This window comes from Acanthisitta chloris, unplaced genomic scaffold (genome assembly GCF_000695815.1).
Source record: "Acanthisitta chloris isolate BGI_N310 unplaced genomic scaffold, ASM69581v1 scaffold35389, whole genome shotgun sequence".
Classification (NCBI taxonomy): Eukaryota; Metazoa; Chordata; class Aves; order Passeriformes; family Acanthisittidae; genus Acanthisitta; species Acanthisitta chloris.
Genome location: NW_008691680.1, coordinates 30,842 through 57,445, shown reverse-complemented (window position 1 = coordinate 57,445; position 26,604 = coordinate 30,842). Strand labels below are relative to the sequence as shown.

The following is a 26,604-nucleotide window of genomic DNA, read 5'->3' as shown; positions in this document are numbered from 1 at the left end:
AGGTGGAGCTAAGAGGAGAAGGGGGCGAGTCCCCGGGCGAGCGCTTACCTCTTTGTCTACCCTGGATGCTGCGAAGAGCCAAGATGTTCTGCTCATCCGAGAGGAACTGCTTCATCTTATGAAATGGCTCCTTGCCTCTCACAGTCAGTTTATTCCATGGCTTTGGCCGGGCTAGGATCTCACTCACAGACCCTTGCGACAGTCCCAACACATAATGTCCAAATATTCGCTGTCCAATATTGTGCTTGATCAACTGCTCTTTCACTTGACGTGCAATTTCGGCCGTGTCTATCTCCTCGCCTTCAGAGATGCTCCCAGCACTTTCTGACTGGCTGGGAGATGGGGCCATGCCATTTACATCCGGGCTTTGTTGTAATGGACTTTGGGAAGATATGGAGTTTGTGCTGTATGGACCTGTTGGAAAAATCATGCTTGTGCTTCCTGCTTCCTGCATTGCCTTGGAGTAGAAGGACTGCATTAGCTGTCGCTGGAGGAGAGAGTTTAGTGCAAATTTTCCTGTGGAGGCCAGGGGTAAGCTGGGGCTCGCCAGGGATGAGCTGAAAAAGTCTTGACTTAAACCCGTTGGTGAGAACTGGTGTGTACCATTAGTATTGGAAGCCTGCTCCCCCGCGTTGCGGAGCAACTGGGAAGGAGGGGAGGCCGGCAAGGTTGCAGGACGCTGACTCTCAGGCTGGTCTTTCCCTTTTCTCCTGGCTGACCCTACAAGGAAGGTCAAACATAATGCATTATGGGGGGTCAAAGAGGGAAAAACCAGGATAAAAAAATGCAAAGTTTGCCCCGCAAAGGGAAAAAGTGCAGATTGACATGGGCCAATGAAGTGGCGGTGGGGATTTTGGTTTCGTTTGGTTTTGGTTTTATTTTCATTTGGTTTTGTGGTTTTGTTGTTGTTGGTTTTTTGTTTTTTTTCCATAATTGAAATTTTTAAAGCCAAACAAGGCCCCCAAAACAAACAACATGCATTTCATGTTTGCACCTTTCTTGTATGTTGCAGCCTGGAGAATCCCCCTTACAGACATTAACACTAGAACAGTTACATCAAGTGCAGTTACACAGTTAAATAAATGCAGTTACAGACAGCAAGTCTCTCTGTTGTCTCTCATTCAAGACATGACTCATTGGACCTGACTGAACCCAAATGCAGCAAACATTTACATTTTGGAACAAACCAATTTGAATAAAGGAATCACCATTAGGTGGATGCACCAAGATCACTCAGTTAAAAGTCATAAAACACTTCAGAATTCAGTAATCCCAGGGCCAGTGGCAACTTTTAACTTTCTTCCAGCTGCAAAAACCATAAGCATTCAAGGATCTGGAAATTCCATGACTTGCCATTTAAAAAATGTGCACACAAGATGTGACAGCCCACGTTAGGAAAGCCAAACGGCAAACACGCTTCGCTAAAAAGAGAGGGTTTTGTTTTCCCCTGCTGGTGGTATATCCAAGCGAATCAGACAGGAAGATTATGTTCTACATGCAAACATTTTGCATAACATTGGGAGGGGGGGAAGAGACTTCTGGTGCCACAGATGAATTTGTTCCCAAAACAGAAGACAGCCTCAAACACTACCACTGGGTACAGCCTGTAATGCCTCTTCCTTAACCTTTAGAGACTCTCTGAGCTCGCCAAGTTTTACTTTATTATCCAGCCTATAAAACTGCAGAAATCCAACGTTATTCAGTGTTCCTGTTGCTTCTCAATCCTTCTGCCATGCATTAGCTCAGACACTCATCTCTCCCTCAGCCCTCCCTCCTGTCACAAGACAGCAAACGAACCAGAAGAGCCGAAAATCGTGTCAACCTACCGCTCAGGTCGCTGTTGGTGATGCGCAGCGTGGCGTTCTCCGACTGCAGGGAACGGTTCTTCTCCAGCAGCAGCACCTCCAGCGGTTTGGATCCATCCTAAAGAAAACCAAAGGGGGAGGTTTGTTTCTAAAAGCATTAAGAGTTTCGCTCGAGCACTAAAAAGGATTTCAGAAGGAAAAAAAAAACTCAACAAAAAAAAACCCCACCAAAAAAAAAAAAACAACAAAAAACAACCCACAAGTGCTCGACTCGGCTGAGCAGGCAGCGAGGGAATTCAGCGTGTGTACAGGAATCACTCCAGGCTCCACGTGAGCCATGGAAGAGATTCACTGTTTCATTTTCATTGTAAATCATTCAGCAATTCTGCATGATTTTGAGACGGGTAACGGAACAGTTTCTTAATCTGACTTATTTCTAAATGGTCCTGGCACGCTTTCGGTTTAATAGCTGCAGACTTCTCTTAATCTGATTAAAACAGGAGTTAAGATTATATTATTTCTTCTAGGTCAACTGACCCAAGTGAAGCATTTCCTTGACATGCTGTGTTTCAGCAGAAACAGTTTGTTCAAAACCAAAAGCAGCCACAGAAAGCTGCTATTTACCCTCTGAAATATCTAACCCTTCATCATTAAAAAAAACATTGAAAATTAAGCCCAGTATATCAATATTCAGTTTGGATTTCAGAAGCAGGAATTTAATTCATAACCTTTAAACTTAAGTGAGATTAATTTGCTGGAATAGCAAATAGTTTTCTCCTGCTTTCTCCGTACTCAAAGGTTTGTTTTCTTTGGTGAGCATTATCTTCAAGGCTAAAAATGCTGAAATCCTTGCTCAGTGTGCTGCCAGCACATCAACTCCAGTATCTTTAGAAGACTCAACTTCATAACATTATGAGTATCCACTCCAGCACAGCTGAAACATCACTTTGTCCTTGACCACTTAGATGAAATTAACAGGCAAAAAAAAATGTTCAGTTCAGCTTTTTACATCAGAAAACATCAGGAAAATCAAGGATCGACCCATATGTCTCAACATCAACAGGAAACTGTCGATGTCAACACCAAGTATTGCAAGACAAAATTTCTGTTAATTAGCTGAGCTGCTGAGGAAGTAAGAAAACAAAAGTAAGTTCAGTACCTGTGCACCAGAGCTTTCAGATGGTGCAAACTCCATGGATTTCAAGATACTGTGGAAGGCAGAGAAGAAAATTATTTTCTATTTCTCCTTTCCATAACAACTCCACTAATGAGCATTAACATTATCGTTTCCTGTTCTCCAGCAACCCTACAAGTGATAACAACTTTCCTTGCAGTAACACAATCTCATAATGAATAGAGAATAACTATTCAAACTAGTTATTGGATAAGAACATTTTCTCCAGCGTCATCTAAATCATTCCATATGCAATCCCACCAGGCCAGTTTAGAGCGTAAATTTAAAGGTTAATAAGGATATAACATTTTAAGCTGTCAGAAGAGATATAAATTTATCTGTGAAGCTGGAAGGGAATGAAGAACTTGTAGCAAAGCAACAAAACAGGGGAATCACCACCACAGCACAGCACTTTATATAATATACACCAGCTCACCAGCAAGGAAAATATGCACAAATAATCTTCCCCACCAAGACACTACAGGCTAAAAGGCAGTTTTTCATTTTAATAACCTCCTTGTTCTATGGCAAAGGGAAGATAAAATGGCACAATATTTCTTAAGAAATATGAAAGATCCAAATATTTATAAGTATATTAAGAGGAGAATCCGATAGTCTCATTGTCAATATTTTATATAAACACTGAGCAGTCAAAGGACATCTCCCTTCAAAGGCTCTCAGTTAAGAGCTGGATCCTCTGGCAAACCAGAGTCTTACAGGAATCTAAACTTATTACTGTGCTTTGTTGTATAAATTTTTTTCAATCAGCCTGCTGCAGGCAGGACGTGAACCTCCTCAGACTGAAGCAATAAATGATTTCAGCTTCTTATTGGACAAAGACAACATTCATTTGCTGAAGAAAAACACATAGAGATAGTGTTTATACAGCATTTGTCATGTATAAAGCAGCAGGAGTTTTGTGAGGCTGTGAGAATCTGTTAAATCATGTATTAAATTAAATTAAAACTTGTGGATCATGTATTCAATGTTGTGGCTGCCCCAACCAAGGCCAGGTTGGATGGGCCTTGGAGCAACCTGTGCTAGTGGAAGGTGACCCTGCCCATGGCAGGGGGTGGAATGAAATGAGCTTTAAGGTCCCTTCCAACTCAAACCATTCTGGAACTCTAGGAAATGAGGAAACTGAGTGAAAAAGAGGCAGAAGACCAATAATAAGACACAGGGACTAGTTCTGGATGCCACTAAGAGTCAGTCAGGCACCCATGAACTGCCTCAGACCATGTGGCTCCTCTCTGAGCCTGTCCCTGCACTAATCCAGAGTTACACGTGCATTAAATGACACCCTGGAAATCAGTGGTCTCTGAGTCATTCAAGATAACTCAGTCAGAGCAAATCCAAGGAAAAGTGTTTCTGAGGCAGAAACCTGATGCATTTTGCCACTGTGCATACTTCCTGCATATGGTGTTCATGCTGACAAGTGCTCCTAAAATGCAATGATCTATAAACCACAAAATTCTGGCCATCAGTTTCATCATATGGTGGCACTGGATGACACCTCTTGCCACTACAAACGGCTGTAGGGTAGAGCATCAGCCCATCCACAGCACGTAAAGCAATGCTGATAGGACTCTACGTGGGCACAACAGCTCAGCCACGTGCAAAAATGCCTCTTTTCTGCTGTTAATGGACTTGCCCAGTCAAGGAGAGAAGTTCTGCACTAATGGCTCGAGTTCTTCAAGACCCTGATATTATACTGACATCACAGGTGTCTTTAGCCAGGTTGCAAATCACTGCAAGGCAGTGTTTCCAGGGATACCCCTTCAGAGGTACAGCTCTGTCTCCCAGGACTCCAAGGTGCTGGGGGAGATAAATGCACAGAGACTCCTCTAGGGGAAAACCTCCCATGGATTCTGCAGGGAATGGCCTCAGGAAGGACAGCAAGCAGTAATGGACATCCTCATGATGGTCAAATGAGGAGACCCATCTGAATTTAAAAGAAACCCAAATATAACATCAAATTATCACCTGGCAAACTTCCCACTCCAAATCCCATGTCAGTTCAGACCAGCAGTACTTGTGACGTGGTCTCCCAGTGACCCCCACTTACCACACTTGGGTTTGCCATGCAGAGTAATCCAGCAGCATCCCAACCACCTTCCTCCTGGATGAGGCTAAACCAAAGAAGCTGCTTGCTCCAGAAGGAGCAGGTGAGAGTGCCCTGACCACACTAGGCTGACAATGGTTGGAAGTGCAAAGTAAGCCTAAACTTATCAAAGGTGTATATTTGGTTCTCTGCACCAAAAGTCTGTCTCTCAAGCCCTGATCCTGTCCTCCCTCTCCTTGCACAGGAGGATGTACTGATGCCTTTTGGTTCTGAGCACCTGCTGCCAGCTGGGACTTCAGGAAGGATCCTGATCCTTGCAGCAGCTGCATTTCCAGTAAGCTTGGAGCAGGGATGTGTATTCAAATGTTGTTAGGAAACTTACTGACCTCTGCCTACCTAAAGTGGATTCTTTGCTACTTGAATTAGCTTTCTGGCAATTTCACAGGTAATTTCCTATACACTTAGAACCCAAAATATGCTCAAAATCAAGTTGATGGCATCTCAAATTGCCGTAAGAGGAATACTCACTCCAGCAGGTTCATTTTGTAAAAAAATTTGAAAGTTAACATGTCAAAAATGACTCTCCAAATGTGTCACAAAAGAGTCATTTTCCTCAGAAATATGAGGAAGCAAAATGTTTCGCCTTTGGATTCCAGGAATATCTTTGCCCATGAGATGTCAACTCAATCTGTGGCTCAAAATCAGTTACCTGCTTTTTAAAGGAATGATCTTGTGACTTGAATCTGCACATCTAAGACAACCTGAAAGATCTTACTGTAAAGCAAAGTGTGCATTGGGACAGCTCAACTTTCTGTTCGTCTGATCCCGACTGCAAAGGCAGAAGGGTCAGTGCTGTCGTGTTACTCGAGAGGGAACTGAAAGGACACACAGAGCTCTCAGATCTCAAAAATAGGTTTAAAAGCCATTGGGCACAAAAGCCAAGGCAGAAAGTGAAGAATCCTCCCATTCCAGATCTTGACATGGGCCCAGTTAAGTTCCTTCAAGGTTACAAGTTGGCTGATATTGAGATCCTTCAGCCTAAAATGCCTCTAACATCCTGGGGAGGATTAAGGAAAATACACCAGTGCCAAAAAACCTAAGAAATTTATTTTCTTTCTGACTTATTGAAAAGATATCTTTTTCTTGGTGCAGCTCATTTTCATCGGTGTTTCAGGGCACAAGGCAGGTATAGAAGGATTCAGTATGAAAGATCCAAATTTACAGCAATAAACTTTTCATAGTCTCATTTACAGCAATAGTTCCACTTCAGAGCAGACTGTCACTGTCAGGTGATGCACATTTAGCCTTTAGCACATTTCTTGGGCCAGATGGGAGCAGAGAGGGTGGTGTGAATGAGCTGCTTGGAGGATGCAGCATTGCAAACATCTTCAGTGCTCTCACAGAGGGTTTTAACCCCCAGACAGCCAGACTGCCCAGATCAAAAGTGGAACCCACCAACTGGGGGATGCAAAAGCTGTAACAGGCTGGGATAACAGGGTTAATTTACTGGCAGCCAACCAAGGCCACTTCCAGGAGATTCTCCCCTCTATTTCACTGCAGGCTCATGCTGAGCAGAAACACCATATGAACTACGTGTTACAGCTTCTCCTGGACCTCTTATCTGCCTTCCCATCCCTGTCCCCATGTAAGTCAGTGTTGTAAAAAAGAAAAATCATCTAAAAGAAAGGCATTACCTGCAGGAATAGAGGGTTTGTATCTAAAGAACAAATGTAAAGGAAGCCTGAATGGCTTTAGTGAGTATATTGGGTTCTTGGCACCAAAAGTCTGGCTTTAAACCCCTGGTCCTGTTGTATCCTACCTCTGCATTAAACCAGGTAGGATTCAAAACTCATTTGCTGCTTCAGCACATTTACATTTAGTATCTCATGTAGCAAATTGGAAGGTTGTGGCCTAATTCCCATTCCCTTTACATATGAGAGCACAAACTGCCTGAAATCTGAAGATGTTTCCTTAACTCAGGAGACAACATGGATGTATTTACCCCTCTCACTAAAACAATGCTGCTTGTTTGAGACCAGGTAATAATCAGGTATAATGACCAAAGAAATGGTCAATTAATTTAAGTGAAACTATACACCTCCATCAGGGTGTGCTGCAGCTGGCAGAGAACCAGAAGCAGAGCCAAGTGTGGCTTGAATATATCAGCACCAGGAGCTGGGCAGACATGGGGCTTGCAAATCCAAACCTGCTTTCCATATTCTCCAGGGAGGTGTAAACAAAAGCACATGACTCCCAGCCTCGTCTGAAATACCTCATTAAACAAGGTAACGGGTTATTTCAGTCTTCTTAAAACACACACAGAAATGCCAGAATGATGAAAGAAGAGATGGAGTTTCTTGCAGTTATTTAAACCTTGACACTAAACATATTTCCAGTCAAAAAAGTTCTCTTCTGAACCTGACAGTTTATCTTGTTAGAGTTTAAAATGAGGCTCTTTTAAGTCTCTTAAGAAAATCCCTTGAAATAGGAAGAGGCTGTTTGTGGCTTTAGTTTAAAACCACAATATATTAGCAAAAATATACAGTGAAACAAGCCCAGCATTAAACTGCTAAGTGCTGAACATTGGCTGGCAGAGGCAGAGAACAGGTACCATGGCCAAGGGCTCTGTATTAAATTTTTGGTCCACATTACACTCAGTTGTTGGCTGGGGATTTTTAAAGAGTGGTCAACTTAAAGCACCACAGATTTTCAAACTTTTCCCCTTTGTGGACAACAGTTTTAGTGGCTTTTGCTCATGGACACGTGAATGATTTGCTGTGGTGATGCTGTGCTGTGACAGAAAGCAGCACTCTCAGATACAGCAGTTCCACTGGTTCTGGATGCAATTTCTGCCAATATCCCCCATATTCCCCCATCTTTGTGGTTTTGACTGAATTCTTTATTGTTCCAAGAACACAGATTTGTGGCTTCATTTAACAAGCACTGTGAAAGTAGAGTTTGTGAAGAAAATTATGTAAGCATTTAACACTTACTTTAATTCTTTCTTAACCTCTTCATAATCAGCCTGTCCTTTCAGTTTTTCTTCCAGTTGCTTTAAAAGAAAGAACATGGATTTAATTATTGAGATTGTTGGGTTTTTTTTCTGCAGGCTTTCAAAATCATCCTCAAATTATTCCATATATACAGCAGTGCACAAGTGAGGGTTAATGACTCATACCTAATTTACATATATTAGAAAACAAACTATAACCAATTAAACGTAAACACAATTATACCTCACTCATCCTTTGTTTACAGAGTGCCAAGCATGACAGGATTCAGTGGGTCTCAATTCAGCTGTTTGCAGTGTCACTGTCATGTGTTCAGTACAGAGATCAGGGAAGAAGGGCTGAAAAAATGGGGCAGCTGAAATTTTTAGGGACCTGGTGGATTGAGTAAACAAGCAGGATGCTTTGGCACATACTGTGTCTGTAATGAGACAGCTCTTGATAACCTTATCTACATGATAAAAAGAATAGACTGAAGAAGCTGTTGTTGACTGCGACGCCTTAGGCTTGTAAGGCTTCTACAATGCCTCGTGCCCAAACAAAACAGCTGTACCAGGTCGTTTTACAAGCATTACTTATTGCAATAACTAATGTGATTACACACACTGGAGAGGAAGCATTGAGACCAACTCAGCAGGTCGTTTTGCTCAGGTCTACCTGACCTGGGGCAGCCTCAATGGCTTCTCTTCCGTGTGAGGATACCACAAACGTCGCAACAAACGCCCTAACGCAATCCATAACGCAATGCCACACACTTGGACCTTACCCAGCTCCCAACAACAGTGCTCATCACTACAGGATAAATGCTTCAGGAGGCCTAAAACATAGTGATACATAATTGATGCCGTTACGTTGCTTGCAGAAGCCACATTCATTTCCCACTCATAATTTCTTTGCTCAGTGCAGGCACACCTGATCTGAGCAAAGAACAGAACTTCTTGGCTTGCAACTCCCATGGATAAGTTCAGGCTAGCTCTGCTTCACTTCATTTCTGGTGTTAAAATTGGCACAGAATCCCAGAGGTCACAGGAAACAGAAATAATACAAGGATGCAGCACCTCAAAGACAGAGCATCTACTTTGAAAAGGAAAGGAAGATATGACATGAAAAAGAAAATCAGGGCTTTATGTCCAGGAGAGGCTGCCTTTGGGGGAGGAGGGAATTCAAGACCCTACACCTGCTTTGGGGCTGCTCGCGGAGGGAATTCAAGACCCTACACCTGCTCTGGGGCTGCTTGTTGAGTGCAGGAGGAGGGCAGGGGAGGGCTAATGGGGCCTCAGATTTTAGCAAACCTGTTTGAAATGCAGCCCCACAAAGCTGGGCAGCTCTGGGCGTATGGAGGCAGGGCTGGGGCAGGCCAACAGACAGAACTGGGAACCTGTTCCCTATGCTGCCCTTCCTCAGTAATCCAGTGTGTGACTATCACCCATCTCAACCTATGCAATGGGTGCAAGCAGCAAACCCAAAAATCACGTCAGACAGCACCCACAGGTCAGTGAGTCCACTGTCTGAGCCACCTCAGCAATTTAAATGAGGCTTCTTTAGATGACAGCAGCAGCATGGTGGGGCTTTGTGGGACTTCCAGCTACTCTGCCATCCCTTAAAGGATTTCCTATCCAGCCCTTTCCAGCTCACACATTGCTGCCTTGCCATTAGCACGTATGTTAAAGAGCAGTGACAAAGTGGTCATCCACATTATCAATACACAGCCCTCTTAAATTCCTGTTCCTGCTGTTTGATACCATAATCCACCATCCTTAGGCACTGCTGACAAGAGGCATCTCCCGGCAGGAATACCCAGGCCCTGCTCAACAAGCAGCTCTTAATGGATCACCAGCACTGCTCGTGGCAGGGACACAGGAACTGCTGCTCAGTGTGGAGTTTGCACTCTATGGGACACTGATGAAATGAGTGGCCTCTTAAAAAGATCTTGTGTCCCAGCATCCTCAGCCATCAGTGACTTGTGCAGTCATTCTGATTGTACTAAAAAGAAATAAACCATGTCTATTTTAGCTAAAACAGGGTTTTTTTTCCACCTGGAATAAATACAGGGCAAGTTTTAGTCATTTCTTCTGATGTGTCCTGTCTTACCAAACTCCAGTTACTAACTGGAATTACAGGAAGCACTGGCTTTGCTTTAGATAGAAGACAGTGCCACAGGTGCTTTGGCCTTATACTTGATGTAAGTAGGAAAATTCAAGTTGATGTGACCAGGAAAATCCTACAAATAGTAAAGATGTTGGAGGTTTTACTAACTTCCAACACATGTTGAAATCTCATTATGGAAATGTACCATGCAGTCCCAGGGCCCAAAGTGTCACATCAGTTAAGTTTTAAGGAGGGCCAGCTGTGACATGCCACAAGTTCAAGCAGCTTTTCAAGCTACAGCTTGATGCTGAGCCAAACAGAGTTATTTTAACAAGGAATCCAAGTGGAATTTTTAATGCAGCAGGTCAGGCTGGAGAGGGATCTTTAAATCAAACCAGTGAGCCAGAGGGACTTTTGTACTGGAAGGAGACTCAGCATCACTGCTGAGAACTCAGTGCAGGCAATGGGAGGACCTGCCCAACACCACATGACATCCTTCTGCTCTCCTTGGTCATGTCACTTTGCTGATTGCTTCGAACACCTAAAAGCCAAGACACATTTCACCACTTCCTTAACTCTGTGACTTGTAACTTTATTGGTTCTCCAGCAGATGAGCTTTTACAGCAGGGAATAACTGGCTATTTAGACTAGTTCTCAGTATAAAAAGTACCAGAATAAATTTGAAACAAACAATATCCTGGATTAATATATGATTCACTTATGCAAAGATATGCTAAGAAAACAACCTTTTGTAGAAACAGAAATACAATACAAAAAAGCTAGGGATTCCCACTTTAATGCAATCTATATTACATGTAATTATGTGCAGGGATCTGCTGTACCCTGAGAAAGTATTCTGGAAAATTCAGGTACAAAACCCAGGTAGAAAAATAAAGAGCACCCCCAGATGTTGGCAAAAATGAAGCTGTTTTGGACTCTCAGGTACTTGCATGCTGCTACTGCAGTATGGCAACCAGCAATATTTTACTTTGAATTGTATAAAAACCACGTCCATCCATCACTCCCAAGTACCTAATATAGAGATTGTTGCCATGGAAAATCTGCACCTAAATGTATACTTTACTAAACAATATAAACTAACAACTGAGAATGCAGTGCCTGTGTATAAGAAGACCATTTAGGTACTTGGCATCTTCCCAGTCAATGACTGTTTGAAAATGTATTAGTATGGTAATTGTCTTAAAGAACTCTGTAAAATGCACAGAACAAGGGATAACAAAGGTTCAAGCTGTGAGACAATCTGGAGGAACTAATATCTAGCACTAAATATCAACCTGGTTAATTCAGACAAAATATATTCTAACGTCTTCCAACACACAAAAATGCAGGAGCAGAGGGCAGGAGGAGTGGACTGGTAGCATTTCTGCATGTTAAACTTGCAAATATTCTGTGTTATGGATTTGCAGTATGGATGAACCATGTCAGAGCATGCATAGATTGAGTCCCCTCTTATTTTATTTGGAAAATATAATCATTACTGTATTACTAACTGAAGTGTTTTAGGTAAATAGCATAGGCTGTATTAAGGGGCTTAAACATTAAAAAACTCCATTAGACTAATGCTGTAGTTTATAGTTTAGAGTGATGAACTAAACCCCCACATTTAATTACCCCTAGTTATTTGATGCACCCCCATGCACTGCTGTATTTTAATTGGGTACCAGGGAAGCTTGAACACCCACCAACAAAGGGTTAAGATAATTAGAGTTAGCAAAGTCTTCTTACTAGAGGACATGTTTTGATTATTAGATCAGATGCAGATAAAGAAGCAATAATTTTGAAAATATTTCTGTATTGTTTCATTAAGTCATAGAGTATTAAACAATTCCCCCAAGATACAGGCTGAGAACATTGCTTTAATTTGTGAAACTCTGAGAGGTTTTTTTGTGGAGGCAACCATTACAAACTCAGCTATTTCAGAAACAATTCCTCCCTAACCAAACCTGAGACTGACCCTACACCACTGAGATTTGGGGCTTTGTACCACACATCCCTGGCACAGGCTGTCCCAGTACCTTGGGATGTTATGTGTCTTGAAAGATTTTTATACTTGCAACAAATAAGGTTAAAGAGGGTTGAAATGACTGAAAATTTATCAATAGAGGCACTGCATCAGACAGCATCCACAGAAAGCTAAATGCAGAGCATTAGCTGGGCAAGGCTGTGAGAAAATGGAAGGAGATTACTAAAATGGAAATCAAAGACTTGCTCTGTCATTTCTATGATCCTACTCCCTTTGAAGTTAATGGCTAAACTAATACTGACCTCACCAGGAACATGCTTTATTCCAGGAAAATCTGTCAAGTGCAAGGACTCAAGACATTTTCTATCAGGCTTTATGAAAAAATAATAATAAAAAAAACCCCCCTAACATGGGTGTAGCCACAAAATGTATCCCTCAAAACCAGGGCAGCTCCTTCCTCCCTCAATAATAGTGGTGCCCACATGGGGATAGGTGGGCAGAGATTGATTCTGTTGATGTAGTTACCTAATATTAGTCCTTTACTCTGCTGAATTCTCATAAAAATTCTGCCAAGCTGGTTTAAAACATGCAGAAAGCACACCGAGTGCCACATGTCAGCCTTCACTCCTAGCAGACATCTCTCCATGTAAATTATGCTCCACCACAGCAAAACTAGTAACTGCTCAAAAATGTCAGAATTAGAGCAATTTGTACGAGTTTCAATTGAACATTAAATCATTGTGAGAGAGGAAAGCTGCCCACGCCCCAGTCAGAGCTGAGTGGGTACTATCAGCCTCCTGCTCTCAAGAAACTCTCAGACTATCAAACCTGCAAAACTCCCAAGTCTTTAATGGAATTGATAAATTTATCTTGTTTACCCTTCGGAGCTCATAGATGGTAGAACAATGAACGAGACAGGAGTTAAAGGAAACTGATTCATACCACATGTCAGGAAACATTTCTCATGCTCACTGAGAGAGCAGAGCTGTGTGGGCTTGGCACAAAGAACGTGAAGTTGCCCAAGGAAAAGGTAAAAGGGTCACTCACAAAATTCCTAGCTGTTCCTTCTGGTTCTAATGCAGTGCTACTGGTATGAAAACAGGTATAGGACCAGACTGCTAATTATAAAGGGGAATTACTGTGCAGCAAATACACAGTTAATAATTAAATGGTTATTAAGGCTAAAAGCCTTCTCTGTGTGTCCTAATTCTGCTTGTTTCTGTGCTCTTAATGATACACTTCCCTTTTCCAGTGGAGAGGACTGGAGTGGAGAGCAGGTAAATTCAAAGAGAAGCCATAAACATTCCTGGCAAATCTTCAACACCAATCACTGGAGTGGGAATGACAAGTTTGAAAACCTAAGAAGGATTTTCTGTGCCTTTTCAGTTCAGCTGCTTCACTACGTATCCATGGACAATACATGTTGGGGTTTGGTGGTGGATTTAATTCTAAAGGTAGCCCATGTTCTGCAAAAACACGTTGCTAAACTGGGTGCTTTAGATTTCAACAAAGCTGTGATCACTTAGAACACAAAACATCCCTGCCCATGGCAGCGGGGTGGAACTAGATGACCTTTAAGGTCCCTTCTAACCCAAACCCTCCTGTGATTCTACGAACACTATAGAAATAGGATTCAGCAGCATCCTGAAGAAGCTTTTCAGTGCCTCTCAGAGCCACAGAAGACTTACACCAGCAAACCCCAGTTTAGGTGCATCAGTTACCCCCTTCAGAAGCTGCTGAGCACAGAACTGAGCCTTACTTTGAGTGTGCTGTTCTTGGCAGTCAGCTGCTGCTCCAGCTGGGAGATTTGGCTGCTGGAGTTCTCCCGCAGCTTGGTGAGGCTGCCCTGGAGTCTCTGGACATCTTCTACCAGCTGTGCAATCTCCCTCTCCTTTGCAGCCAGTTCCACTTCCAAGCTGGACCGTGTCAGCACCTCGATGGCCTGCTCCTGGTGGGAAAAGGTATGAGATACATCAATAAAGACAAAAAGCTTGAATTCAGGGCAGTTTGGCAAGGACCGAGCATGGCATTGGGTGGCACAAGAGACAGACACAACTCCTACACCTGGGACTCCTATAACTGACTGAGTGAGTCTGGAAGATGAACCTTTTTGCTCCCCAGGACAGCTCTCTAGAAAAACATGGATAATGGAGAGTATAAATTCCCCTGTTTCGTAAGTGCACTGGAAAGATGCAGCCGTGAAAGTCAAAGGATTCTATTTAGATCTATTTATTATTAATAGCCCAAATGCTTTGACAACTATGAAAATCTGTGCTTACAAAATACTAATCAGATAAAATATTCGGAAGTAATGGAGCAGAATTTCTTAATCAGGAGCGGCAGAGCTGTGTGCCTGTGGCTCTCTGCATGCACACTGCACGTTCCAGGCAAAATTGTCAGAAATTGCCCCAAACTGCTACTTCCAATGAACTTGTTCCCTTGCATGAAAATCGTTCGTGTTAACATCATTGCAAGCATCCCTCCATGAGGATGAAGATAAAAGTGACAGCTCTAAGACAAGACCATTCTCCCTTTGGTCATCACTTTCACAAATTCCCTTCCCTAAATCTTTCATCTTCCACAGCTGCAAAATCTGTCCTCAAGTATGAAACTTCCTCACTAAACCAACTTGCCAGTAGGACATGAAATTGGAGCCAGAGAGGTTCAGAAGAAGGCAGATCTATTCAGAAAAGGTAATAGAGACTAATTGTACCATCCTTTTGTCTCCTTTTGTGTTAAGAGATCAATAGCTGTAACTCACTGGAGAGCTCTGAACCTCTTCCCTGAAGAATGTACAGAAATCCTCGTGCATGTGTGGGGAGCACTAGGCAGCCTAAGGATGAATACACATTCCATTAAAGAGCCTAAAATGCATCTTACAAAGGTTAATGGCTGTTTCACAGAAACACCAGTGAAGTAGGAGAGAATCCATTTAGCAAGAGAGAGACGATGATGGTGAACATTAAACCAAAGATCCCACGGTGAAAGAGCCAAGAATTCAACCCACCAACGCTGTCATCCAAGCACTTTCCTGACAATTCAAGATGACACTGCAGCAGATTGAAATATACTCCATACCCTCTTTTCTGGGAATACAGGAACAACAAAATACTCTTTTCCATATCTTCTAAACACTCAGCTTGATTCTCAGTGACTACACCCCACTGTACTCACCGAGAGCTGCATGTACGAACAGCAGTTAACAACACTCTCCTATTACACTGAATTATACTTTTAACTTGAAAAAACCTCTAATTTGCTTGCATGAAACATCACAAGTTGTATAATCATCTGCTGCTTGTGCCTACTGAGACTAGAACGTAGAGTCTGAAATAAGATAGATAATGATCATTTTCATCCTGCAGTAGTTGTCATATTAAATATAAATGAAGTGCAGAAGTACTATTAAATACAAGAAAGACCTAATGTTAAAATAATAAGACGACTAGGACAGGAGATAGGAAGAGGCAGGTTATTCAGAGTTACAAGTGATATTCAGGCTTTTTATTTTCTGGTTTGCAGCCTACTTGTCTCTCTTTTGACTTCTCCCAGCAAATACTGGGTTATATTAATAGATGACCAAACAGATCTAGATGACTTAGGGTTTGTTACTCATTCCCTGCAAATGATTCTTAAAGGCAACCACGTGTTTCTCTGCTCTCAGTGTCAAGCACATACATGGCTTGCTAGAAAAAAAAAAAGCCATGATTTCTTTTGTTTCTTAAATCTGCAGCTTGGAAGTAGACTAGATTTCACTTAATTGCATATTGACATTTAAATACTCATTTTTCTCCTTTGGCAAACAACAACCAAAATGCTCTGGTTGCTCATCTGTGCTACCTGTTCATCCAGGACCAGCTGGAGTCCTGTAACAGTGCTCTGTGCCTGCAGGTCCCATCAGCAGAGTCAGTGCTGCCAACCTCCCCAGACAGCAGCATTGGCTTTAGTTAGCACCACACAGAGGAGGCAACGAGCAGGAGGACAGGGTATCTTCTCAATTTTCTAAGCTGTTTTTATTGGATTCATAAGTGTATTTCTCAGTTTAGATATATATCCAGTAAAAACTGGAGTGATTTCAAATTTAATTCCAGTTTTCCCAGACACTGAGAATAAAGAGAGGCAGAAGTGGGCAGGGAGCTCCAGGCAAAGCTGGTCCCTTCAGGCTGAAGCTCCTCACTCTGCTGGCCCTGCCAGGCAGGCACGTGCTGATGGCCACCAAGGTACTCTTGCTGCCTCTATTTTTCTTCTGCTGATGCTCTTACCAATGTGAAATAATTTCTGAGAGCTGCTGCTATCCACCTGGACAGGCAGCCCTGGAGAGCAATGGATCACCCCAGAGCCAAGTGACCTCTGTCCTTCCCGTGGTCCTCTCCAGCCACCAACCCCCCCAGAAGGTGAATCCGACCGCAATCCCGAAGGAATGCAATTCCATTTCAGCTAAAATATGACTCCAAACAGCTATTTTTATAGCTGTGAGCATAAATTGAAAGAGCTGTACTGCAGGAATGTCAGAAACCTGTAAGAGTCAGTAAATATTTTCTCTCACCACATCAGGTGCCTTCTGGATCTGCGTAGCAAGTTGGAGAGATTTGTTAGCTGATGAGAGCTGCTCCCTTAAGGTCTCTGCCTCTCTCTGAGCCACCTCTGCCCTCTGAAGGAAATGAAAAGGGGTGAAAAGAGAAAGTACATTCAGTTTAACAACTGACAATTATTACAAGAACATTCATCAATTCATGCCTGACTGAATATAATTGATTTTCCTAAACACTCAACCTAATAAATGTTAGAAAAAAACATAGAATGTGATGGATTTTTATTTTAAACAGTACAAGGAAGAAATAATTGAGCGATTATGACAGTAATTTAACGCTAGGAGCAAGGAATCCCCTGCTGATACTAATGCTGCGGCCCACTGAATTTCCCAGACTGAATAAATACAAGTGGAAATGGAGTCTTTTTATTCAATTTCTTTCTATTCTCATAGACCAAGCAGATTTTATTGCAAGGTTCCTCATGGGAATAATTCTCACGGGTAAATGCTGAATTAAAAGATATTCTGACCACTCTCCCAAACACACATACACTGTTGTGGGCTGTCTTTCTGCAGTAATTATTCCCCCAAAACATGAGCTGTTAGAGTCTGTTCTTTCACCAGGTCTATTTATTCAACAATATTTAACCCTAAAGTGACCATTTTGCACAGCTCAGTTACCAACTGCTGAGGATTTAGGCAATAGCTGATAAAGCCTGTGACTTGGCTACTGGTCAAAATTCCCATCTAAATATTGAGTAATAATAGAAAGGAGAAAGGCAGAATTATGAGGAAAAATTGTCTGTACAAGAGTTTGGGTAGAGACAGATGGATCAGTAACTTCAGGCAATAAATAGCAGCAAAGTCCTTTCCATAATTGTCTATAAGCTTCTGTTAGGAGTGGAACAAAACCTGGTTGTTTTACAGTATATCCTCCTCCTGGCCAGACTCTCTTCTCTCTTTATTTAAACACATGTATTTAATTGTTATAAAACCACACTGCTCACGTCCTTGAGTAATCATTACCTTTTCACCTGGGCTGCTCCATGCAAATCACACTGTGCTTTCAGCAGAAAAAAAAGCCCTAACAATTTTCTTTCTCCACTTGCAAGAGCTACCACCAACTCTTCCAAACCCACCAGCTGCCACCAGTCAAGGCTGAAACTTTTCTTGACCAGCTTTTAGCCTTTCCACTGATGAGTCCCTTCTTTTATGGCATAATAAATCCTCACTGCCATTTTTAAGCCACCAAAACTGCCACATTTTGTGTGCCAGATTCCTTGCTAATCCTTTGGAAAACCTAAGCCATAGTGAATATAAAATATACAGGAAATATAAACCCTCTAGTGGATATAAACCCTATCATGAATATAAACCCTACAGTGACTATAAAGTCTATTGTGAATATAAAATCTATAGCAAATACAAAGCCTACAGTGAAATATAAACCCTACAGTGGATATAAACCCTATACCCCTGTGTGTGTGTGTGGTCTTTGACTTCCTCACCAGTCAAAGCAGAGACTCTGCATGTTTAATCAATGAGTAAACTAACAGCAATCAAATACTAAACGCATCATCTGCGCTATTTGCTCACAACATTGTATTAAATGATTTTGCACAGGTTCTACAGCTGCAATTAAAATCTGATTGTAAAAAGTACAGTGACGTGGTCCTAATAATCAGAGCAGGGGACACAACCTATTGTGTGCTTGGGAAACATGGTAACAGCACCAAAAAAAGGCACAAAAAGAGAAATTTATGTTGTTTATGCAGCTGGGTATTAGGATAAATACTGAACTAACAACACACATTGAGATAAATGATTTTCTTGCACTTTATTAGATATGGAACTACATATATTGATCTAATAACTGCAGAACAACTCCGGCAAAGCAGGACAAGTTACTACACTGTGGCACTTGCTCTTGCTTCTACTGCTGTCTAAGTAATGGGTTTTGCAGCCTTGAGCAATTCTGCTGATGGCTTCCATTCACAGCAGCATTGTTTGGAGAATCTATTCAGCTTGCATGCAAGCAAACCACAGAGGATATTGCTAATAGGTGCTACATCTGCATATACAGTGAGCTGTCAGCTGCCCTTTCTGCACAGCCTCCCAAGCCAATTCACACCACCTGTTGTGCTCCTCACAATAATATCAGACAAGATTTCTCACTAGGCATTGTTAAAAAGACATCAGCACAAACTTTAGGCAATTCTATATGGGAAATCCTGGTCGATTTTCCTTTATTTTTCACCCCCACACACAATGGAGGCTTTTTAGAGCCAGAATTATAGATATGTTCATAGTCTGGAAAGCACTTTTGGGTGCTACTGCAATATAAATTATAAATTACATACTAAAACCTGTTTAAAGAACAGTAGTTTCAAATTTGAGCACTTCCAAGTTTGGAAAAGCCAACTCTGAGGCCAGGGGTGTGCTCAGCCACCCCCTGTGCAGGGTGTTGGGAGGTGAGTTGGCACCACACAGCAACATGCTACTGCTTTTTCCCAATGAGACCTCCAGCTCTGGGATCAATCTTGGTGAATGGATCTTTTGCTTTGTCCTCCTCAATCCATGTGTGGCCCCCGCACTTTACTTACTGCAAGCTAATCCCACCTTCCTCTGCCAACAGGATTAATCACTTCCTCATGGGCTGTGCTCCTCTTTCCACCACCAAACGGTCTAAGTGCTACAGGAACATTAATGAATGCACTGGCACGACCCCTGTTCTGAGCTATTTGGGTTCCTCAAGCCCCTGGCACATCACTCTGCACATCAGCATCGATTGCAGCCTCCCAGCACAGCATGGGCTGCCTCTGCCTCTTCCTCACCTGCATCCACACCACACACAGTGCCTGCAGTGCTGCTCCTCTGCCAAACCCTCTGGGTTTGCCCCTTTGACTTCCACCCCTCCCTGCTAATCACTCTGGCCCCTTCCTAATTCATTTTGGCTGCTGGAAGCACCGTTCTGTCTTCCCTGAGCTTCACAGTGCCTTTAGCTCCAGGCAGGCAAAACCCAGCTCATACCTCACACGACCTACTGCATAGACACAAACTTCCAGAATTAGCCTTACCCCCACGATTTCCTTTTTCCTCTTCTTCCTCCTTCTCTTTCCTGCTTCTTCTCCAAAGGTGCTTGCCAAACGTCCTCCAAGTGTCCCCGTCCTAGTCCTTTTCCTTGCTCCCTTCCCACCATCAGCCCCTCTCCCTTTCCTGCTCCCACGCCGACATTGCCAGTCTCCTATGGGGGAGTCTCCCCTCCCTGTGCTCCTGCCAAAGTGGCACAGAACCTTACATCACATCCAGGAGAGGAAAACCTGGCTAATGTTAGTGCTGGTTAATGTTCACCCAGCCGGCTCAGTGACAGACTGCAGCGTGCCTGGGACAGAGCTGACAAATTCAAACCAGATTCTGGGGAGTTTGTGTGAACTCTTTTTTCCAGACTCTTACAGGCTGGACAAATTTTTTTTCTTTTTTTTTTTTATTTTCCTACTTGAAGCAACAGAAGATACAACCCTGAGAAAAAGGCAAACCCTCCCTCATCGAGCGCCAAGCTCCTTCTATTAAATGTGGGCACAGCAGGGTTCTCACCAAAACAGCAAGAAAAACTCATAACATGTAAGGAAAAATGGATTTTTTTCCCTTAATCTTGTTCTTAGAAATGGTTGAACACTTTTTCCTGAAATAAGAAAAAAGAGAGCAGCCAGAGACAGGCACCCAGTAATGGAAAATGGCTAAACCCAAGGAATCTTGCACAACTTGGAGTCACCGCAAAGTTCAAACAACTTTCTGCTTGGATGAAACTATCCCACTTTGGCTGAGAATTATCTTTAGATTTATAGAATGGTTTGGGTTGGAAGGGAAGTTAAAGATCCCATTATTCCACTCCACTGCCATGGGCAGGGACACCTCCCACTAGAACAGGTTGCTCTAAGACCCATCCAACCTGGCCTGGAATACTTGCAGGGTTGGGGCAGCCACAGCTTCTCTGGGCAATCTGTGCCAGTGTCTCAGCATCCTCACAGGGAAAATTTCTTCCCAATACCCAATCTAACCCTGCTCTCTGCCAGTTTGAAGCCATTCCCCCTTGTCCTCACACCACCTGCCGTTGTAAAAAGTCCATCTCCAGCTCCCTTGGATCACCTTTAGGCACTGGATATGCCATAGCATAGTTGCTTTTCATCACTCAGTGCTAAAACTCTTGCTTCCTTACTTCCAAATCCTATGCACAGCCTAGAAACCCCTCAATGCCCAGTGACAGTCACACTAGTGGCCTTGATGAAGATCAGGCAAATCCAGTGTTGTTTAGAAAAGCTATTGTTCAGTCATACAGTCCCTCCTAACTCCTACACCACTGTTTTTCGAGCACAGAGCTACCTCCCTGGTAACAAAATATTTCAAAACACTTCCATTCTCCTCAATGCAGCAGGTAAATATTGTAGTGCTCACAGCAGAGCCGTGAGGTCACGCTCGTAACACTGCCGTGTGCTTCCCAATTAAAGAAAAAAAAAAAAAAGCCTTACACAATATATCCAGTTTAAATTATTCTCCTTGTTTCCTGACAAGATAATGAATAGCATGAACCGAGTGCTCTTCTACTTACAGTAAAATGTTAATTTGATCAAAGACCAGTGGTGTGAATAGCAAAATGAGATACTTAGATGAGGAAAAAAGTATAACCTTTCCCTTAAAGTTCCACCAGCCAAACTGTATTTCCTTATTCCATGCTATATTCAGTGCTGTATGTGGCAAAAGCTTCCTATGGGCAAGGAGTGGATATTATCACAAGCAATTCTGCTGCAGTTAATGAGCCTGGTTATGGCAGTAATCACCATGCTTGGAGCTGACACTAGTACTTGCAAGCTGCTGCAAAAGCTGTGTTTCTTGGAGTATGAGATCAATTAAAACACACTGCTTCAATGTGCTTTAATTTCCTAACTTTTCAGATCTAAAAATGTATTATAAAACCCTTCAGTGTCCCTAACTTCCACAGAGGAGCAGCAAGGTTAGCAGAACAACAGGGACATGAAAGATTCTTCAGGGCTCTGGCACCTATTTTTTTCCAACAATGGAGAGTTACATGGGGGAAAAAAATCCACTTCACCAACCAGAAGAGGTTGGGTTGTCTTCATTCTTGTCTTCATGCTATTGCACTTTCCTCTGTGCACTGAATGGCTGCCAGAGCAATGTATTCCCAACTGAAAGCCAGGCATTTACAAGAAACCCCTGTGTTTGTATGAAAATAATATTAACCATATTTTGCCTTTATACAGCACTTCTCCGTGTAAGAATCTCAATGCCCTTTGTAAAGCAAATGTTATTATTCCCATTTTACAGACGGTAAAATCCCAGGATTAAGTGACTGACCTCATCTGCCATAAAGCAGTGTAACTTTGCTGGATTCACAGAATGGTTTGGAAGGGACAGTAAAGTTCATCTCATTCCACCCTCCTGCCATGGGCAGGGACACCTTCCACTAGCCCAGGTTGCTCCAAGCCCCATCCAACCTGGCCTGGAACACTCCCAGAGAGTTCCCAGGCCAAGGATGCCTTGGAAGGGCTATGGGTACCACCAGTGGGTCAGAGCAAACCCTCCCGTGAGCACCAGCACTACCTGTATTGTGTTGCTAAGTGAGAGAGGAGAATTTATTCCATCTGCTGCTCAAAAACATACATATTTTATAGCAATCTCACTTAGTGGGAATATCTTTTCGAACCATTTTCCAATGTGATTTGTTGGAGATGGGAAGGTGCCATATCCAAGGAAATAAAAAATAATCTTGAGAACAAGCATTTCTGCTAAAACACCCTGGTGAGGTTTTCTTTCTACTTCTATAGCAGACACTGTTTTATGTATTTTAGTGGCAGTTTGGCTCCAAAAGAAAAGCTTAAACTCCCTGACCCTTCCTTTGCAGACCTTAACATCCAACACTACATTTCTGTGAAGTAAATGGTACCATTGAAGCCTAGAATCTTTAATAAAGGGTTCTGTATTTTTTGTTCTTGTTTGAGTGATAACAGAATTTTCTTTATCTGTCTTTCTTGCCCCAGAAAAAAATAAGGAGAAATCTGGGAGCACTATCAGCACTGCAAAGATGGAAAGAAAACCAGTGAAAACATTTTGTTTTTCCAAAGGGATAACAGGAGAAAACAAATTAATTCCTCTATAGCTTACACAATATAGTCCACTAAAAAAAGGTCTCATGTTCTGTTTCTGTTACTACTCCCAAAATCTAAGGAAACCTATAGCTGAGTTTCTTTTCAAACCTATTTCCTCCTCCTCCAGGTTAAAATGCAATAACTCAGGATCAACCAACCCTAACCAAAGTCCTTCTCTTTTCTTTTTAAAAGTGAAAAAAGTACCTTTTTTTTCAGGAAGCTCAAACTACAAAGCACATCAGATTTCTACTTCAAACTATGTGAACAATGTATAAAACCAGCAAACAGATCTGGATACATCAATGGCATGAAACCACAAACTTAGACTCAATATTTAAACCTTAAAATTAAAGCCTTAAAATGAGTTGGTAATTTCAAGAACTTAACACTCCAAAGCATTTCTGTTTTCACAACTTAGGAATTATTCTTTCCAGCAGAAACCTCAGTATTTCTCAAGCACATCTGGGTGACTCCAAGTTGCTGAAGTACAGAAACAGAATGATAATTCATTTGAATAAATTTGCCATCCCAAAGGTTCGTGACTTACTGCCATAAACACTGATGGGAAAGGTGTAAACTTGAAAAGGTACAGAAAAGTGCTACCCATAAATATCTGTGTGAAATAAACAGTCACACAACTGTGCTGCAAATGCAGCGAAGTATATTGGAGCTTCATTAACTTCCCTGATTGGAAATTAGAATATTCTGGGAATCAAACAATAAAAAATTCAAAGATGCTGTATCCCAAACTATGATAAATCATTTATTTTGACAAGTACGGGTAGTTTAGTTTTAATTATTTATTCTTATACTTCGTAGCATATCAGAAAATATGCAGTGATTTATTGTGCAAAATGAAATCTTAATAAAACCAGTCCCTTCCCCAAACTACAGCATTATTAAATCTGCATGGAAATGCCAGGGTGAACTTGTGGGTTATGTTCTTTATCGAGCTGGGGAGTTAGGAAAGTGAAAATAAGCCATTCCTATTGTACTTAGCTTTGTTGTGACTTCAGTCCTGTACAGTCACACGACCTCAAGGATGAGGACAGGACCAGAGGGACACTGGACACACAGCTCCTCTGCTGTCTGGTAGATGATGCTGTTGCATCTTGCCATGAAAGCAAGTGAGGACTATTGGCTTCAGACCTCACAACCCTTCTGAAGCTCTGTGGCATGAGCTAGTGGCTCCACTGGAGGTGGGTGGAGGTGGACTAGCCATTTCCATGCACTCTTCTTCTTTTTCTAGCAGTTTATAGCTTGCAGGACTTTCAAGTGAAAGGGTTACACCCCAAGCTACCACTGAACTACCTCACCCTAACTTTGGGTGTAACTTGGTGTACTTACATTACTCTCAGCTTGGAATGGACTAGTCCTGCTGCAAAACCCCACTCAAAATGTTGGATTACTGGCACTGAGCACCTGGATTAGCAGCTGAGGAAGGGGATGGCACTCCAGTCACCATGCTGCCACCACATCCCCACCCCCACCACTGCCTCTGCACCCTCTGCCCCAGCTTGCTACCCTCGAGGATTACTTATGGTTTAGGGAAAATTCAGTTTATACCTTGTTGTTAATGAAACAATGGAGAGAGACAGAGCTTTGCGGTCACTACCTCTTCTTCTTTCTAAGCAGAAAATTGCAAAGCTCACTGGTATTTAAAGGCAATTATTTCGATGAGCTAGTAATTTGTTCTGGGGATGATATCATGCAAACTAGCTCAGGAAACTTCTGCATGAAAAAATCTGGGGATCCAAATGATGAAAAATGTTGGGAGAAGAGAGGTGATGGAATCTGAAGGGAAGAAGAATGGTCCATGCTTCACCCAACTGGACAAGAGGGTGGGAGTTACAACTCCAGATCTGTCCCCATGGATATCCCCAGCCAGGATATGGACACCTGGACCAAGGTCAGTGAGTACATCCACCCCCTTGTTACTGCAGATCTGGAGAGGGTAGTGGCATTTCCCATCTCTCAGGAGCCAGAGAGGTGTCCTCACATAGAGCAAGGTAAGTGCTGAAGTTCAACTCTGGATTTAAAAAGGTATGTAACTCAGAAAGGGATTTCCAAGAAGTACCAGATAGTTAAAATTTTACAGCACATCTTTTCACCATTTTCAGTCGAAACATATAACTTTCTGCTCCAAATCCCAATCGTTTGGGTCAGTGTTAATTCCAGAGCAGCAAAACATCACATCCAAATCAGCAAGGCAGTCTAAGCACAAAGCAGGAGTCGTGCTGAGCACTACTCTTTAAAGGTAGCCTTAATAATGGGAATGAGCACTTACTGAAATGGTAAAGGAAATGCTAATTTAACTATTAAATACATAATTAGGTTAAGTACTTGTTTCTGCAATTGTAACACTTCAGCCTGATGCAAACTCACTTTCTGCCCTCTGCAATGGATTTAATTTCTTCCAGGTTTTTTTTTTTTCAACTATAAAGAGGTAAAACACAGGAATTGCTGCTACAAAGCTTACATAGATATAATTTATCCAAGTGTTTCATAAAGGTAAAGCATCACACAAGTGAAGTGCTACAGGGATGCGTCAGCAAATGAGCTGAGATACTGCAGGAGCTGAGAACCACAGAATTACAGAATCACACACTGGGTTAGGTTGGAAGGGACCTTAAAGACCATCTAGTTCCAACAGAATCCCATCTTCTGGCTTTACAACAGCTCAGATGAACTGCACACTGATGTTTATGTACAGAGTCAGATTTTGCTGAATTACAACCAAACTAAGGGTTATGCACATAAGCAGGTATAAATTTTACCTAATTACAAAAAAACCTCACCATAATAAAGTAAAAACCCAAACAACCCACATTGCAGCTTTGTTCCAGCTAGATAGAAAACCAGCATTTCTGTACAAATAGATATAATCCATTTTAGGATGGCAGTAGGGAAATCAGAAATGCCTCTTCTTGAGCCACAACCCTTTTCGACTCTGAGAAAAAAAAATCCTGCTAGGTAAATCATTGCCACAACTTTGCAGAATGCATTGCCTTTGCAAAAATCACAAAGTAATTCTACCAAAACATCTTTAACACCTACATCATTTCTAAAAAGTCTACAGATTTTCAAATAATTACTAGCACTGCCATAAATATTTAAAGTCGTCTACAAAAGTTCTTTGACAGAACTAAAAACCCACTATGCAAACACCAGTTTGCTTTTACTGACTAAATAATCAACCCAGTAACTTACAAATTTGCTTTCTGCTTTGTTAAGACACTGAGGTGCTGGAGCATGTCCAGAGAAGGGAACAGAGCTGGGGAAGGGGCTGGAGCACAAGTTTGATAAGGAGAGGCTGAGGGAGTTGGGGAGGCTCAGCCTGAAGAAAAGGAGGCTCAGGGAGGAACTTCTCACTCTCTACAACTCCCTGAAAGGAGACTGTAGGTGGGGGTTGGTCTCTTCTCCCACCTAACAAGCAACAGGACAAGAGGAATTAGCCTCAAGCTGCTCCAAGGCAGGTTTAGATTGGATATCAGGGAAAAGATCTTCATGGAAAGAGTTGTCAAGCCCTGGCACAGGCTGCCCCAGGCACTGGTGGAATCACCATCCCTGGAGAGATGCAGATGTGGTACTTGGGGACATGGTTAGTGGTGGGCATGGCAGTGCTGGGTTAATGGTTGGACTGGGTGACCTTAGAGGGTTTTTCCAATGTAAATGATTCTATGACTTGTATTTTTCCAATTTACCAAGAACTAATGTAAAGACCAATAGACTTGAGAGCTACACCAGGGGAGTGTGGGGGCTGAAAGCTGATTTAGCAAAAGGAAAAAGAC

At 42.3% G+C, this 26,604-nt stretch overlaps 1 protein-coding gene across 1 annotated transcript in view; it reads right to left on the bottom strand.

The window, feature by feature from the left end:
* The window catches only part of CUX1 (cut-like homeobox 1), a gene marked incomplete at both ends in the record, with an annotated part of 67,598 nt that overhangs the window by 39,936 nt on the left and 1,058 nt on the right, over positions 1-26,604 (bottom strand). The window contains 6 exons of the mRNA XM_009082306.1: positions 49-720; positions 1,827-1,923; positions 2,965-3,013; positions 8,035-8,093; positions 13,881-14,069; positions 16,668-16,772. Coding sequence (XP_009080554.1) covers positions 49-720; positions 1,827-1,923; positions 2,965-3,013; positions 8,035-8,093; positions 13,881-14,069; positions 16,668-16,772 — 1,171 coding nt within the window. The remainder of the gene's footprint in view (positions 1-48; positions 721-1,826; positions 1,924-2,964; positions 3,014-8,034; positions 8,094-13,880; positions 14,070-16,667; positions 16,773-26,604) is intronic.